This window comes from Oncorhynchus tshawytscha, linkage group LG02, assembly GCF_018296145.1.
Source record: "Oncorhynchus tshawytscha isolate Ot180627B linkage group LG02, Otsh_v2.0, whole genome shotgun sequence".
Classification (NCBI taxonomy): domain Eukaryota; kingdom Metazoa; phylum Chordata; class Actinopteri; order Salmoniformes; family Salmonidae; genus Oncorhynchus; species Oncorhynchus tshawytscha.
Window position 1 is genome coordinate 33606163 of NC_056430.1, and position 18137 is coordinate 33624299.

General features: G+C 43.8%; 1 protein-coding gene across 1 annotated transcript; it reads right to left on the reverse strand.

Moving 5' to 3' along the window:
- Positions 1-4411: 4411 nt before the first annotated feature.
- LOC112217388 (ruvB-like 1) lies at positions 4412-12501 on the reverse strand. The gene is made up of 11 exons (XM_024377622.2): positions 12182-12501; positions 11921-12007; positions 11509-11641; positions 10445-10596; positions 10164-10253; positions 6356-6505; positions 5783-5846; positions 5388-5586; positions 5156-5258; positions 4960-5051; positions 4412-4866 (listed from the first exon to the last, which is right to left on the reverse strand). Exons 1-11 carry the CDS (start codon positions 12320-12322, stop codon positions 4707-4709), a joined length of 1371 nt encoding a protein of 456 aa, XP_024233390.1. The 5' UTR covers positions 12323-12501; the 3' UTR covers positions 4412-4706.
- Positions 12502-18137: the final 5636 nt, after the last annotated feature.

An 18137-nucleotide genomic window follows, 5' to 3' on the forward strand; every position in this document is an offset into this window, starting at 1 on the left:
CTTCCTCAGATCTGTGCCTCCACACAATCCTGTCTCGGAGTTCTACGGGCAATTCCTTCGACCTCATGGCTTGATTTTTGCTCTGACATGCACTGTCAACTGTAGGACTTTATGTAGACAGGTGTGTGTGCCTTTTATATTCAATTGAATTTACCACAGGAGGACTCCAAGTTGTAGAAACATCTCAACGATGATCAATGGAAACAGTTGCATCCATTGATCATCCTTGATGTTTCTCAATTTTAAGTCCAATAGTAAAGGATCTGAAAACTTATGTAAATAAGGTATGTTTTTTATTTGTAATAAATTTGCTAAAATTTCTAAATCTGTTTTTGCTTTGTCATTATGGTGTGTTGGGTGTAGATGGATTCAATTCAATTTTAGAATAAGACTAACTTAACAAAATGTAGAAAGTCAAGGGGTCTGAATACTTTCCGAATGCACAGTATGGAGAAGTGTTATAAAACAAGAAGAAGTTAGTGTGAGTAGAGTTCCTTACCATGATTACGTTTCCACTCCATATACAGGAGTTGATGGTCAAAGACAAGAGGGAGACACACTTTACTGTCAAACACTGTGCCCCTCTCCCTGCTGCATGAACTATAGATGTTTATACAGTACATATCCACAGTCTGACACACTGTAGATCCATCACCCACTCGCACTGAAGTCAAGTAGCTCCAGTCAAATAATTATGTTGTATTGACAGAGCGTGCTTGTAAAGTTGCCCCGTCTGTGTTCAATGGAGCACATTCAGGGCGAGAGAACGCCTTCCAGGGTTGACTAATCAGGAAGTAGCAGAGGCAGCAAAGCCACTTCTTATACTCCAGCCTGGCCTACGTCGAAAACCACACTGGTGTGACTGAATGTGCCTTGTTTTGGTGAAGTATTTCTTAACTTTTTTATTAAAAGCTTGAACCCTCATTCTATAAGTCAATGTCAAGAAATGAGTTTAAGTGGGCATTAACTGGGTGTCAAGTTGAGTAGGTGTAACATAACTTTAGTCCATCCCCTCGCCCCGAACCAGGGACGCTCTGCCCACATCAACAGTCACTCTCGAGGCATCGTTACCCATCGCTCCACAAAAGCGGCGGCCCTTGCAGAGCAAGGGGAACCACTACTTCAAGCTCTCAGCAAGTGACGTCACCGATTGAAATGCCACTAGTGCGCACCACCGCTAACTAGCTAGAGCCATTTCACATCGGCTACATAGGCACTACTGATTCTTTATGAATATACACTGAACAAAAATATAAATGCAACAATTTCAAAGAATATATTGAGTTACAGTTCATATAAAAAAATCAGTCAATTTAAAAAATGTCATTAGGCCCTAATCTATGGATTGTATGACTGGGAATACAGATATGTATCTGTTGGTCATAGATACCCCCATTTGCTTCATACAGTGTGACACATCTCCTTCGCATAGAGTTGATCAGGCTGTTGATTGTGGCCGATGAAATGTTGTTCTACTCCTCCTCAATGGCTGTGCGAAGCTGCTGGATATTGGCAGGACCTGGGACACGCTGTTTATCCAGAGCATCCCAAACATGATCAGTGGGTGATATGTCTGGTAAGTATGCAGGCCATAGAAGAATTGGGACATTTTCAGCTTCCAGTTATTGTGTACAAATCCTTGCGACATGGGGCCGTGCATTATCATGCTGAAACTTGAGGTTGACGGCGGCAGATGAATGACTTGACAATGGGCCTCAGGATCTCATCACGGTATCTCTGCAGTCAAATTGCTATTGATAAAATGCAATTGTGTTTGTTGTCCGTTCCTTATGCCTGCCCATACCATAACCCCACCGCCACCATGGGGCACTCACAATGTTGACATGCCATACATGCTACGCTATCTGCCATCGAAACCAGAATTCATCTGAAGAGCACACATCTCCAGCGTGGCAGTGGCTATCTAAGGTGAGCATTTGCCCAATGAAGTCGGTTACGATGCCAAACTGCAGTCAGGTCAAGACCCTGGTCAGGACGACGAGCACACAGATGAGCTTCCCTGAGACGGTTTCTGACTTTGGTGCAAACCACAGTTTCATCAGCTGTATGGGTGGCTGGTCTCAGACGATCCCGCAGGTGAAGAAGCCGGATGTGGAGAAACTGGGCTGGTGTGGTTACACATGGTCTGCGATTTTGAAACCGGTTGGATGTATTGACAAATTCTCTAAAACATCATTGGTAGAGAAATGAACATTCAATTGTCTGGCAACAGCTCTGTTAGACATGGTTGCAGTCAGCATGCCAATTGCACACTCCCTCAAAATTTGAGGCATCTATGGCATTACGTTGTGTTACACAACTGCTCATTTTAGTGGCCTTTTATTGTCCTGGCACAAGGTGCACCTGTGTAATGATCAGAGTTGTGGACTCAAGTCACATGAATTGAGTCTGACTCAAGTCACACATTTGATGACTTGGAGCCTCAACTCGACTTTGACTTGAGACTGATGACTTATTTATATGTACATATTCGTATTCATTCCGTTACACTTGTGTGTATAAAGTAGTTTTGAAATTATTAGATTACTTGTTAGATATTACTGCGCGGTCGGAACTAGAAGCACAAGCATTTCACTACACTGCCATTAACATCTGCTAACCATGTGTATGTGACCAATACAATTTGATTTGATTATCTGTCCAGGTTTTGTAACGGTTTGTCACAAATTTTTGGGCACAGAGGCTAGGTGGATTATGCTACACGCAGCCAGAGACAGTAGCCGCAGCATCACTCTTGCCAAAAACCTTTAACTAATTTGGCTATTGAAACGCACATTCGGCACTCTGATTGGACCAACAAACTCAATCAACACATAATGTACTTATAAAACTTCCATTTGGAATTTGTTGTTCAAATTAATTATTACTGTGGAGAAAACGTGCGGCTCTTCACATGCGCTCTCCAAACTCCCGCCAGGGGGGGATTCTATATTTTTAAACGTTTGCTGCTGCTTTCACACGTTTAAATGCATAGACCCTATGTGGTAAATCAATATTCCATTTAATATGACAATTTCTAGGGTTTCATCATTACATCAACGTACCGTTTATTCCAACAGGTAGACATTTCTGTTCCATGTCGGAACTCTGACATAACCCGGGACATATGAACAAAGGAAACCATGCATGAATGAAATAAACATCACTTCTACTTCATGAGTCTTACGAACGTCCATGTGCGCTTTGAACATCACGCCGATTTAGAGCAGGGTAACACATGGTTTGCTAAATGGAAATGTATCTGTAGGCTTATCAAACATGAAACAGAAATATCTATGTAGGACTATCCAACGTTCCGTGTGTATGTGTCCTATTGCTATGTCGTTTTTGTTGCTGGAGAGCGCAACAGGGCCGGCGCCACACGCTTTAGAGTCAGAACGTAACTTAAGAGAAAATGATCGTTCCATGTATGCATGATGTTTAAATATCATTAAGTCTGATTAAGACGAAGGTACCAATGTAACAGTGGATGTGAAAAGTGCCTTTTATATTGTAGAACCCGTTTATTGGTTATAGTTGCCAATTGGGTAATTGTATGGTTCTGGGGACCCTGTGCTTAAATTACGCAGGCCTACCTGTTTGACAGATTCGATTTGGTTTCTCAAGGGGAGGCTGTGCATTCTTGCCCTCTACCTGTGTCGGTTCAGATAGGTCAGGTTAACCCTTATACATGGGCGATTTCTTTTGGGCTATTGCCCGTGTATATTTGGATCACCAAGACCTGTAAATAAATGTACACTGAGCATGTCAACCTGCCTTGCCTTCTGCTGATTTAAGCCCTTAAAACCTGCTACAAGGTTTCCATTATATAGGCTAATCAACATGTGTTGACAAAATAATGAAAGGGCTGCCTGTAGCTTCAAAAAATAGATAAATATTTGTAGTTAAACAAGTCGTTATTTTTTTTACTTGACTTGCTCTTAGAATGCTTGACTGGAGTTGACCTGTTCTACTTGGTAATCGACTTGAGACTTGCTGGGGACTCATGATAGTGAGTTGGTCCCACCACTGTTAATGATCATTCTTGTTTAATCAGCTTCTTGATATGACACACCTGTCAGGTGGATGGATTATCTTGGCAAAGCAGAAATGCTCACTAACACAGAAGTAAACAAACTTGTGCAGTTTGAGAGAAATAGGCTTTTTGTGTGTTCTGAACATTTCTGGGATATTTTATTTCAGCTCATAAAAAACTCTTTACATGTTGTTTATATTTTTGTTCAGTGTATGTACCTAGTGTTCATTTGGAAGAGGATGTTCATCATTGTACGATGTAAGACACATCTCTGCCATTCCCAGTCCTTACGGTATCAGTATCACTAGCTAGTGCAGTATAGTTAATCTAGCAGTGTCTATTCTATGTACCGGAGAATAAGTCTGCGAGCAACAATGACAAACAAATCTATGTTTTATTAACAAGCAAAGAACCTTAAATGTTTTTATCAGAACAGTACAAACCACTACAGTCTGAGGCACAGATAGGGCAGCTTGAGAGGGGGGGTGTTGAACAAGAGACAGGATGTAATACAGGACAAAAGAAAGAAGAGAGGGATGAACTTTACATGGAGAACTGGGAGATTTTTAAAAGAACTGCCAGGTCAAACATGATGCTTAGCCCTGTGGTAGAAACTGCAGCTGAGGGATGTAGAGAAGGGTGGATGAACTGGAGAAGGGGTGTTAGTTCTTTATTTCATGTACTTGTGCTGCTGGTCCTGGAGGATCTTAGCGGAGGACTTGGCATCATAGAAGAGTTCGTTGATCTCCTCCACCTGCTCCCTCTCTACTCCCTCCTTCCCCTGGACTCTGCCTAACAGACTGGCTGGGGTCAGCAGCTGCGCCGCATACCTGACAGAGGAGGGATAGGTGAGTCAATATACACACACGAGACAAGTGGAGTGTGTGCACGCATGTGCAGAGTAACAGATTGGTGAGTGTTACCTGAGGGTGGTCTTAGTTCCAATCTCTCCCAGGTGACTGAGGGCCTCCTCGCTGATGTTGATCCCCTCAGTCTGAGCTCGGATTTTAATGATCTACAGAGTCCACACACACACTGTCAGCATCACACCAGTGACCACACATAAACATAGCATCTCTTAAACACACACTTCATATATAGGAATGCCATCACACACACCTGCTTCATCTCCTGTGGTGTGTAGAGCATGGTGCGGATGATCATGACCCTGTCCAGCAGGTCCAAAGGAATGCCATGAGGAGAGCTGATGTCCTCTGTCCCCCTGAGAAACCAACCACATAGAAGGGTCCGTGAACAGAGCAAAGTTGGCTTCCAAAACAAACAGATTATCACTGACTTATATTCAAACTGACTGAGTTGCAATAACGTGCATGCACATTAGCACACCCACCTGATGAGGCAGTTGCCCCTGTTGGAGGCGAAAACTACGATGGGTGCGATGGTGCTCTCCAGGGCTCGGTGCAGGTAGGTGAAACACTCAATGTCCAGCATGTGCACCTCGTCCACAAACAGCACCCCGGGGACCAGCTCAGCCACACCCTGGTCAATGTAACGGTTTACCACCTTGTTGATCTCAGCTCGCAGCTTGTCTAATGGACAGCAGGAAGAGCCAGGGGTCAAGCAAGGGAGCCAAGCAAAAGGTAAGGAGAGAGCAGAAAGAATGGGTTTCTTTTGAGTGATGTTTATTGTGGGGGAGGTTGGGGTTTTGAAAGTACAAGCTGCTATTTCAACAAGGATATGGGAAGTGGGTTTTAAAGAAGTTAGACTCAGTTGTTCAGGTCTTACCTGTGATCTCGGTCTTCTTGGGCTTCATCAGTTGTCCCATCATAGACAGGATATCTTGACCTCCCTGAGAGGAGAGCAATCACACTTTATTCCTTAAGAGTGGGGGGGGTCATACCAACGATCATTTAGATTTCCATTAGGCGCAGAAAGACACTAGGTGGTTAACAACCAAAGACCAAGTGTGTTTTTGTTGTTGCACATAATTGTTTTCAGAGCAACAGTTATTTTCCTGACGTGCATATCTGCAGTGCAGTCTTATTCACTTTAACCAGGCTCTAGGGGAGACTGTGTGTGTACCTGTGGTCTAGGAGAGAGAGACTGTCTGTGTGTGTACCTGTGGTCTAGGAGAGAGAGAGACTGTCTGTGTGTGTACCTGTGGTCTAGGAGAGAGAGACTGTCTGTGTGTGTACCTGTGGTCTAGGAGAGAGAGACTGTCTGTGTGTGTACCTGTGGTCTAGGAGAGACTGTGTGTGTGTACCTGTGGTCTAGGAGAGACTGTCTGTGTGTGTACCTGTGGTCTAGGAGAGACTGTGTGTGTACCTGTGGTCTAGGAGAGACTGTCTGTGTGTGTACCTGTGGTCTAGCGTTGGCAATATCCAGGTCGTGTAGCGTGACGTCTTGGATTATCTCTTTCTTCTTGTGGACGTCCCCCTTGGGCAGCGGCACGTACTCCTCAGCCTCCAGGTCAAACTCTGTGGCAAATGTGTCACACCGACCTTGTCTCTGCGCACACGCCACACACAGATGGAATGGTTAAACACAGAACACAAGCATACTCAGCAAAAATATAAACGCAACATGTAAAGTCTTGGTCCCATGCTTCATGAGCTGAAATAAAAGATCCCAGAAATGTTTAATACGCACAAAAAGATGATTGCTCTCAAATTTTGTGCACAAATGTTTACATCCCTATTAGTGAGCATTTCTCCTTTGCAAAAATAATCTGTTTTTTAAGGAAGCGTGCAATTGGCATGCTGACTGCAGGAATGTCCACCAGAGCGTTTGCCAGATAATTGAATGTTAATTTCTCTACTATAGACCACCTATGTCCTTTTAGAGAATTTGGCAGTACGCCCAACCGGTCTCAACCACAGACCACGTGTAACCACGCCAGCCCAGGAACTCCACATCTGGCTTCTTCACCTGCAGGATCATCGGAGACCAGCCACCCAGCCAGCTGATGAAACTGTGGGTTTTCACAACCAAAGAATTTCTGCGGAAACCATCTCAGGGAAGCTCATCTGTGTGCTTGTCGTCCTCACCATGGTCTTGACCTGACTGCAGTTTGGCATCGTGACCGACTTCAGTGGGCAAATACTCACCTTCCATGGCCACTAGCACGCTGGAGAAGTGTGCTCTTCACGGATGAATCCCAGTTTCAACTGTACCGGGCAGATGGCAGACATGTGTATGGCGTCGTGTGGGCGAGTGGTTTGCTTATGTCAACGTTGTGAACAGAGTGCCCCATGATGGGGGTGGGGTTATAGGAAAGCATAAGTTAGACAATTGCATTTTAACGATAGCAATTTGAATGCAGAGAGATAACGTGAGGAGATCCTGAGGCCCATTGTCATGCTATTAAGCTGCTGCTATCACCTCATGTTTCAGCATGATAATGCATGGCCATGTTGCAAGGATCTGTACACAATTCCTGGAAACTGAAAATTTCCCAGTTCTTCAATGGCCTGCCTACTCACCAGACATGTCACCCATTGATCATGTTTGAAATGCTCTGGATCGACGTGTACAACAGAGTGTTCCAGTTCCCATCAATATCTAGCAACTTTGCACAGCAATTGAAGAGGTGTGGGACAACATACCACAAGCCACAATCAACAGTCTGATGAAGTCTCTGCAAAGGAGATGGGTCGCGCTGCCTGAGGCAAATAGTGGTCACACCTAGGGCTGTGGTGGTCAGGACATTTGTCAGCAGGTGATTGTCAAGAAAATAACTGCTTGTCTCAACAGTAATTGACCACTAAACACATTTAAATCTCCTGGCTTCCACACACAGCCTACAAGCCACTGATGCAGACCTTTGGAACATCTACATTTTTAAAAAGTCTAATAAATCCATGTAATACATCCTACACCATCACAATAAATCCATTATTATTTTAGACATGTCTAAAGATACAGGATATGAAGATAATGTAGTCTATTTCAGAACAGAATACTGAGTTGTCCTTATGTTAGGTCCTGCTCTGGCTATGCCATATTACTGTGGGCTACACTAGTTCATTCAGCAGACAAGATTTGCTTTGAATTCCATGCCATTATTTTGTATTATTTTATTGCATGAAGAATACAATCGAACATAGCTTAATAAAATAGAAAGGATATTTTCTCCAAACAATTTCAAAAGGAAGTGTGCACATGTGGCTATTCTGTGTTGAGCAGTTAACAAAGAACTGGTCCTCCTACATGCTTAATTTAGAGTTATTTAACTTTAGTTGTAATACAAACGTTGGGCTATATGTTTTGATGTTTAATACATTCTAAGGCTGCATGATGGGACTGATGATTTGAGAAAAGTCAAAAGCTGCACATACTTCAGTCTCTCATTCACAATTTGACAAGCACTTGATAATATTCTCACCAAGCCTTGAATTTCTCAGCGGCCCACCTTGTGTGGCCATAATGCCTCCTAAAAAATCCATGTAATTTGCTGACAAAGTGGCCGTTGTGCCCTTGGGCTGAATATAATAGGCTAATTATACTTCCCTTCTCTCGGCTGCCGTGCTCCAAAGCACCCTTCACTCACATGGCTCTCTCAGATGTAGCCAATGCCAGTCACATGATCGGATCCTTCTCACAGGCATTTCAGCTAAGTAGGCTACAAGTGAACGAAGACCGACATGTCGGTGATGCAAGTGCAGGCGTCCCTCTTATGGAATTCCCAGGCACATATTGATGTTAGAACTGTCCACATTTAGCCTACTTTTCATCAGCCATCAAGCTGAGTAGGCCTAACGAACAGCAAAAGCATTAGCCTATGTCAATCTAATATCCCCCATAGTACAAACGTTGACCTATTCTAATGGTCAACTCGTCCTTCTCTGCAAGGAATAAATATTAGAAACATACTCTGGGACAGGAGGGGTGAGATGCGATAGAGACCAAATTAATACCACTACTTGCATAAAAAAAAATGTTTAAAAGCATTGAGGCCGATCGTTTAGGTTAAAATGTTGATAAACTATTAGGCCATTTTTTTCACATTATAAGAACAACAATGCGCACACGGCAGTGGGCTATTAGCGCGAATGTTCCAAAATGCAAGAAATTAGCGGGAAAACACCTTTCTTGAAAGTGACGGCAAATGCGATTTATGCATGCAATGCTTTATTTTAAAGGTACATTTTTAATGGTGAAAATTATCTTCCCCAAACGTGAAAATACATTTGCATTAATGGGAGAGTGATTAGAGGGACAATAACAGCAACAGAGCTTGAAAAAGCCTAATTACTGTGACTAAACGGTCACGTGGAATTTGACTGCGTTCATGACTCGTGACCGCCGGTGTGACAGTAATACGGGACCAGCCATAGTCACACCAGATACTCACTGATTTTATGATCCACGCCCCCCTATTTTTATTTTATTTTTTACAAGGTTTCTGTATTCCCAGTCATGCGAAATCCATAGATTAGGGCCTAATGAATGTATTTAAATTGACTGATTTCCTTATATGACCTGAACTAAATCTTAGAAAATGTTGCTTTTATATTTTTGTTCAGTGTACTAACTCAATCCCATCAGAGGAGGTCTTGGTGGCTGAAACTATGCCCATCACTTCATAGGGGAATAAGATGAAGGGAGTAGGCAGAAAGCAGGGGTATGACTGGACTCAATGCCACCTCGAGGAGGGCATGAAAGAGGCAGGGGGATGAAAGAGTAAGATTCAGGGAGGGTCCTGCAAGGGCTGTCAACAGCAACAAATGTAAGGACCACCCCTCCCCACCTGCAACCTCAGCCCACCTGCACCAATTAAAGAGGCCGTCAACACACGTGTCAACACAGGCCACGAGGCCCGTCCACCAGAACAGAGGGAGAGATGGAGAGATAGGGGGAATAAAACCCGGTGCCGATGAAGAGCTGGAAGAACTCCAGTGTACAGTAGAGAGATGAAACAGAGCCGGAGGACTGACGGAGATGAAACAAAGCCGACATGGAGGACTGGGGCATAAGGGCATAGCGTTTAGTGTAGTTTGTAAGAATATTCTTAGTTTGTGTACTTGCTTGTTAGTTTTTGTAGTATGTCAATTACTTTGACTTTGAATTGTTTGAGCCACTGTAAATGTGCAATTTGTGTATGGGAGCCTTTTCAAGGTGAGTGTTTGTATAAAAGTGTATTAAATAGATGGAAGTGTATTGATACCTTGACGGCTCCACTGTTTGATTCAATATAGATGACGTCTCCCGCCTCCACACGCTCCTTCTGCAGGCTCTCATAAATACTGGGATCCAGCTACACACAAACAGAGACAGTAAGATAAGAATGAGCTTCGTGCCCATTCATGAGTAGAATGAAGTTGTCGCTAGACACTGAGCTAGGGCCAGTTGTGTCCCCCACCCTCCCTAACTGTTATAGCTGATCCTAGATCTGTGCCTAAGGCCAACTTCTACATGGATTGGTCTAGCCTCCGACAGGTGCCTGACCTTGAGCTGCTTGGTGCCCTTGCCTGTCTTCAGTCCGATGATGACATGGCTGATGGTCTTCCCGTAACCACCCATGGGGTTCTCTGTCTCACAGGGGGTCAGCTCTGTGACCTCCCCCTCATACACCTCCTTGGTTTCCTTGATACGCAGCCCTGGAGGATGAAGAACAGGGTCACACATACTGAATGAAGACTCTGTAAAGCCTTTATTCTCTTGAGCCAATAATACCATCCTTTATTCTACCTGGCAGATCATTTATTGGAGAATGTGAGAGGAGAGTGATTGTGTGTACAGTGCATGGTCCTCTTTCTGTGTAATGTGATCACACTGTAGCCCTTGTTCCTTCTGCATACAGCCTCTCGGTGTGTGAGTGGTGCACAGGTGACTGGGCTATTGTTGTGTGTGTGGGGGGGGCACGCCTCTGAGGGAGAGGCTGTTTTTAGAGTGCTCAGAATGTACCCTGCCCTTTCCCTCCATCGTAACACTCGTGTTCTATCCTAGGGGAGGGATGAGGGTGTTGACCACCACCTCTCAACCCAAGTTCCATTCCCTTCTCTGTGACAGTGAAAAATAATAATTTGGCGTGGTGCTTATATTTGTCCTGCTACACACAAGTATGTAATGGAAATTCATTTTTTTGCATATTCCAACTCTCCCCGAGACACCTGCAGGGAGTGGGCCATGGCCACCAAGTTAAGTGCTTTGCTCAAGGGCACAGTAATACATTTCTCACCTTGTCGGCTCCAGTATTCGAACCAGTCACCTCTTGGTTACTGGCCCAACGCTCTAACCTCGAGGCTACCTGCCATAATGTTAACACTCGAACAAACCCCTTCCCCCAATGCCCCTTTCAAGCATTTTCCCCAGTGTCAACAGCCACACTGATCCCCTACCCTAGTCAGCCTAGTAGGAGGGGCGTGGAAGAGAACCCCTGACTATTCTGATGGTGGTGTAGCTGGTGAATGAAGGGTGGAGCGTTATCTGGTCTCCAATTGGCCCAGGTATGTGTTTGTGTGTGTATGTAATTCATTCCCAGTGGCCCATGTTTGTGTGTGGCCCCTCACCTATTGCCCTCCTGAAGTTCTCCATCAGCACCTCTGTTTTCTTGATCTCTGAAGAGTAGACCTCACTACCCACCATGGGGCAGAATGGCACCTTGTTGCCCAGTTCCTGTGCCATAGCCAAAGCCAGGGCAGTCTGCAAGGGGGAGAAGTAGGGTTGGTTAAAGTCTCAAGTCTCGTAGTATTTCTATTAATGTGGAGGTCAAAGGTATAATCATCAGTCCAAAAGTATGTTTTGCAACAAAAAACAAGTTTCTATTGGACACATTCAGGTAGGTCCCTCCCCATTTTGTTCACTTCCATTTGGTTCTAGTTGGTTTCTAGTGAATACACCCCTGGAGACACAGTAAGCATATTAGACATTTCACAATTACTTTCAGGTGTCATTAAAGTACTGCAGTAACATTTGATCTACCTTTCCTGTACCGGGAGGTCCAGCCAGTAAAACTGCCCTTCCTGACATCTTCTTTGAGCGGATCAGTTCCACAATAATACCACAAGCCTGTTGACAGAAAAAAAAACATAACATAAAATATTGAAAGACATAAAATAAATAACATTCCAAAGGACAATGGCCTGCAAAGCCACGTGATATCACAAATTCCGTGGCTAAATAACTAAAAGTAGCCAACTTCAAGACTTACGTTCACGTAACTAGCTAGCTAGGCTAACTTACCTCTCTTGCAGCCTCCTGCCCCACAAGACCTGACGCATTTTGCTTTGCATTCCCGGCCTCGTCTAGCCCGAGTCCTTTCACATGGCTGTGAGAGGCGACGCGCTGCGTTTTCGTGGTGCTTTTCACTTCTTCGATCTTCATGGCTGTGTTATGTTTATTAAAGTCTTATAAGTAACCAATAACATCTAACAATAATGCCCCCTTGCTCGTTATTTCTTCAATGTTTGAATCTGTTATAATCGGCGCGTTAACTCTAAACACACATAGAACCGGTCTGTTTCCATGTGGGTTACCAAGGAAGTACAACCGTAAAGTTATCTGTTCTGGGGGTACACTATTGGACAATTATGCTTTTATGTTATAAAGCGATTGGATAGAAACACTGTCACTCTCACTCATAAGAAAACACCACGCCTCTCTTTGGCTTTTATTTCCGCTTGTGTTTACGTCACTTTGACGTTACGGAAAATGGTACAGACTTTGAGATTGGTTCCATCCGATGTGCATTCCATCGCCTATAATCTCTTATCGAAGTTCTAGACGGATATTTCTTCACATCTCACATTTATTTTGTAGCTATGCTTGCGAGAAGGACTAAAACGTTACTCCAACCGGCATATTTTCCAGATGACTGTTTTTATTGATACACAGTTGACAGGAACGTTTTGTGTAATTCGACAGCTAACGTTAGTGTTTAGCTAAAGTAAACTATATTTAATAAAACATATGAATGAATTGTAAGATTAAGAGTTTAATGAATGACTTAGTTTAACGTCAAATTAGTCAATTGTGTTACGTGTAATTACGGAAAGTAAACTAGAGTTCAAAATCCAGCCACGCTACGCGCTGAGACTGGTTGCGACAGGAACATATAGCTAGTTAGCCAAAACTACCAGTCATGGCAGACTCGAGCAACAACCACCCGAAGACCCTCAATTTTAACGTGGGGGAACTTGGGTATGTCGGCAGCGGGAAGACGCTGCAGCACAGCGTCCACGGCTGCCCCCCTGCTGCTTTAACAACCTCCACGTATCTGGGAAGGCTTTCCACTAGTTGTTGGAACATTGCTGCGGGGACTTGCTTCCATTCAGCCACAAAGAGCATTCGTGAGGTCGGGCACTGATGTTGAGCGATTAGGCCTGGCTCGCAGTTGGCGTTCCAATTCATCCCAAAGGTGTCAGATGTGGTTGAGGTCAGGGCTCTGTTTTGGCCAGTCAAGTTCTTCCACACCGATTTTGACAAACAATTTCTGCACAGGGGTATTGTCAGGCTGAAACAGGAAAGGGCCTTCCCCAAACATTTGCCACAAAGTTGGAAGCACAGACTTGTCTAGAATGTCATTGTATGCTGAAGTGTTAAGATTTCCCTTCACTGGAACTAAGGGGCCTAGCCCCGAACCATTAAATAAAGTGACACAATGACTTCTTACGTTGAAAGTCACTGAGCTTTTCAGTAAGGCCATACTGCTAAAAATGTTTGTCTATGGAGATTGCATGGTTGTGTGCTCGATCTTATACACCTGTCAGCAATGGGCGTGGCTGAAATAGCCGAATCCACTATTTTGAAGGGGAGTCCACATACTTTTATTTATATATAAACATGAAGAATAAATACACAATTAGTAACGATAACTTGGCTATATACACGGGGTACCGGTACCGAGTCAATATGCAGGGGTACGAGGTAATTAAGGTGGATACAGTGCATTCGGAAAGTATTCAGACCCCTTGACTTATTCCACATTTTTGTTACATTACAACTTTGTTCTAAAAGTGATTAAAGTTTTTTTCTTCATCAATCTACAAACAATACCCCATAATGACCGAGTGAAAACGTTTTTATCTTTTGCAAATTTTAAAAATAGAAATACCTTATTTACTTAAGTATTCAGACCCTTTGCTATGAGACTCAAAATTGAGCTCAGATGAATCCTGTTTCCATTGATCATCCTTGATCATTCTGTGGTAAATTCAATTGATTAGACATGATTTGGAAAGGCACACACCTGTCTATATAAGGTCCCACAGTTGACAGTGCATGTCAGAGCAAAAACCAAGCCATGGGGTCGAAGGAATTGTCCGTAGAGCTCCGGAACAGGATTGTGTCGAGGCACAGATCTAGGGAAGGGTACAAAAAATGTTCTGCAGCATTGAAGGTCCCCAAGAACACAGTGGCCTCCATCATTCTAAAATGGAAGAAGTTTGGAACCACCAATACTCTTCCTAGAGCTGGCCTCCCAGCCAAACTGAGCAATCGGGGGGGAAAGGGCCTTGGTCAGGGAGGTGAACAAGAACCCGATCATCACTCTGACAGAGCTCCAGAGTTCCTCTGTGGGGATGGGAGAACCTTCCAGAGGGTCAACCATCTCTGCAGCACTTCACCAATCAGGCCTTTATGGTAGATTGGCCAGACGGAAGCCACTCCTCAGTAAAAGGCATATGACAGCCCGCTTGGAGTTTAAAAAAGGTACATAAAGGACTCTCAGACCATGTGAAACAAGATTTTCTGGTCTGATGCAACCAAGTTTGAACTCTTTGGCCTGAATGCCAAGCGTCACGTCTGGAGGAAACATTGTACCATCCCTATGGTGAAGCTTGGTGGTGGCAGCATCATGCTGTGGGGATGTTTTTCAGCTGCAGGGACTGGGAGACTCGTCAGGATCAAGGGAAGATGAACGGAGCAAAGGACAGAGAAATCCTTGTTGAAAACCTATCCCAGAGCGCTCAGGACCACAGACTGGGGTGAAGGTTCACCTTCCAACAGGACAACGATCCTAAGCACACAGCCAAGACAATGTAGGAGTGGCTTGGGACAAGTCTCTGAATGTCCTTGAGTGGCCCAGCCAGAGCCTGGACTTGAACCCAATCAATCATCTCTGGAGATGAAAATAGCTGTGCAGCGACGCTCCCTATCCAACCTGGCAGAGCTTGAGAGAATCTACAGAGAAGAATGGGAGAAACTTGCCAAATACAGGTGTGTCAAGATTGTAGCGTCATACCCAAGAAGACTCGAGGCGGTAATCGCTGTCAAAGGTGCTTCAACAAAGTACTGAGTAAAGGGTCTGAACATTTCTAAATACCGGTTTTTGCTTTGTCATTATGGGGTATTGTGTATAGTTTGATGAGGGGGACAAAAACAATTTAAGTCATTTTAGAATAATGCTTTAACGTAACAAAAAGTCAAGAGGTCTGAATACTTTCTGAATGCACCGTATGTACAGTGTAGGGGTAAAGTGACTAGGCAATAGGATAAGTAATAAACAGTAGCAGATGCGTGTGTGATGAGTCAAAATAATTAGTGCAAAGAGGGTCAATGCAGGTAGCTATTTGGTTAATTATTTAGTTGTCTTATGGCTTGGGGGTAGAAGCTGTTCAGGGTCGTGTTGGTGCATCAGTACTGCTTGCCGTGCTGTAGCAAAGAGAACAGTCTGTGACTTGGGTGGCTGGAGTCTTTGAAAAGTTGTAGAACCTTCCTCTGACACCGCCTTGTATAGAGTGCCTGGATGGCAGGGAGATCAGCCCTAGTGATGTACTGGGCCGTACGAACTACCCTCTGTAGCGCCTTGCGGTCGAATGCCAAGCTGTTGCCCGTCAGGAAGTCCAGCATCCCGTTGCAGAGGGAGGTGTTCAGTCCCATGGTCCTGAGCTTAGTGATGAACTTGGAGGGCACTATGTTGTTGAACAGCTGGGTTTATTTTTGTAATCTGTCATAGTTTGCAAGCCCTGACACTTCAGATGAGTGACAGAGCTGGCGTAGTAGGATTCGATCTTAGTCCTGTATTGACACTTTGCCTTTTTTATGGCTCGTCGGAGGTCATAGTGGGATTTCTTATAGGCGTCCATATTAGTTTCTTACTCGTTGAAAGCGGAAGCTTTCGCTCAGTGCGGATGTTCCCTGTAATCCATGTATTTTGGTTGGGAAATGAAACGGGCCAGTCAGCTGACTGACAGCTGGTACTCTAGCCCTGAAGTTTGATAGTCAGGTACAGGAATGGCAAGTGGCAACATACAATGACTTTATAAGATAAGGACAACATGTTCATGGATAATTGATTGAGGGTGGTAACTTCCGATACTGTAGAGTTTACTGTATTGTCTGTGAACTCAGGAAATGCTGTCAGAGTTCAGCTCTAGATCTAGCCAGCAGAGGGCGAATGAGGACTGCAGAATAAAGACTACACAAACACCCATACAAATACAGTACCAGTCAAAAGTTTGGACACCCCATCTCATTCAAGAGTTTTTCTTGATTTTTACTATTTTATACATTGTAGAATAATAGTGAAGATATCAAAACTATGACATAACATATGGAATCATGTAATAACCAAAAACGATTTAAACAAATAAAAATATATTTTAGAGACTTCAAAGTAATCACCCTTTGCCTTGATGACAGCTTTGCACACTCTTGGCATTCTCTCAACCAGTTTCATGAGGTAGTCACCTGGAATGCATTTCAATTAACAGGTGTGCCTTGAAAAAAGTTAATTTGTGGACTTTCTTTCCTTAATAAGTTTGAGCCAATCAGTTGTGTTGTTACAAGGTAGGGCTGGTATACAGAAGAAAAGTCCTCATTAATTTAAGGCATGAAGGTCAGTCAACTCGGACAATTGCAATCGCAAAAACCATCAAGTGCTATGGTGAAACTGGCTCTCATACCATCACTCATTCATATATTTTTTTATGTACATATTCTTATTCATTCCTTTACACTGTGTGTATAAGTTAGTTGTTGTGAAATTGTTAGGTTAGATTACTCGTTGGATATTACTGCATTGTCGGAACTAGAAGCACAAGCATTTTGCTACACTCGCATTAACATGCTAACCATGTGTATGTGACAAATAAAATTTGATTTGATGAGGACCGCCACAGGAAAGGAAGACCCAGAGTTATCTCTGCTGCAGAGGATAAGTTCATTAGAGTTAACTGCACCTCAGATTGCAGCCCAAATAAATGCTTCACAGAGTTCAAGTAACAGACACATCTCAACATCAACTGTTCGGAGGAGACAGGGAATCAGGCCTTCATGGTCGAACAGCTGCATAGAAACCACTTCTAAAGGACACCAATAATAAGAAGAGACTTGCTTGGGCCAAGAAACACGAGCAATAGACATTAGACCGGTGGAAATCTGTTCTTTGCTCTGTAGAGTCCAAATTTGAGATTTTTGTTTCCAACCGCCATGTCTTTGAGAGACGCAGAGTAGGTGAACGGATGATCTCTGCATGTGTGGGGCCCACCGTGAAGCATGGTGGAGGAGGTGTGGTTGTGCTTTGCTGGTGACACTGTGATTTATTTAGAATTCAAGGCTACCACAGCATTCTGCAGCATTACGCCATCCCATGTGGTTTGCGATTAGTGGGACTATCATTTGTTTTCAACAGGACAATGACCCAACACACCTCCAGGCTGTTTAAGGGCTATTTGACCAAGGATAGTGATGAAGTGCTGCATCAGATGACCTGGCCTCCACAATCACCCGACCTCAACCCAATTGAGATGGTTTGGAATGAGTTGGACCCCAGAGTGAAGGAAAAGCAGCCAACAAGTGCTGAGCATATGTGGGAACTCCTTCAAGACTGTTGGAAAAGCATTCCTCATGAAGCTGGTTGATAGAATGCCAAGAGTGTGCAAAGCTGTCGTCAAGGCAAAGGGTGGCTACTTTAAAGAATCTAAAATCTATTTAGATTATTTCTCGAATCAACCATGCATAGCAGCCATTACATGGTTAACGCAGACTGACTGGCCCCTCCACTATCCTGTGGCTTTGCAAGGAGAGAGAGAGGAGGAATGGGTAGAACTCTCCAGGAGGACGAGAGAGATTTCCTTATCCTTACGGCTCAGTTGAACTCTGCTCACTCATTTCCCCTCTCTTCTTTCTTGCTACTATCCCCCCCAATGAGTGTTTGTAGGGTTGATCCACTTTGTTTTATTATTTCTATTAATATCAG

What these genes read in the sequence shown, in the direction of transcription:
- LOC112217388 (XM_024377622.2), bottom strand. Translation starts at nt 12,322, where the DNA reads ATGAAGATCGAAGAAGTGAAAAGCACCACGAAAACGCAGCGCGTCGCC. An exon ending in GGCAGGAGGCTGCAAGAGAG is followed by an intron (nt 12,008 to 12,181) that starts GTAAGTTAGCCT and finishes TTCTGTCAACAG; the next exon opens with GCTTGTGGTATTATTGTGGA. An exon ending in AGGGCACCAAGCAGCTCAAG is followed by an intron (nt 10,254 to 10,444) that starts GTCAGGCACCTG and finishes GTTTGTGTGTAG; the next exon opens with CTGGATCCCAGTATTTATGA.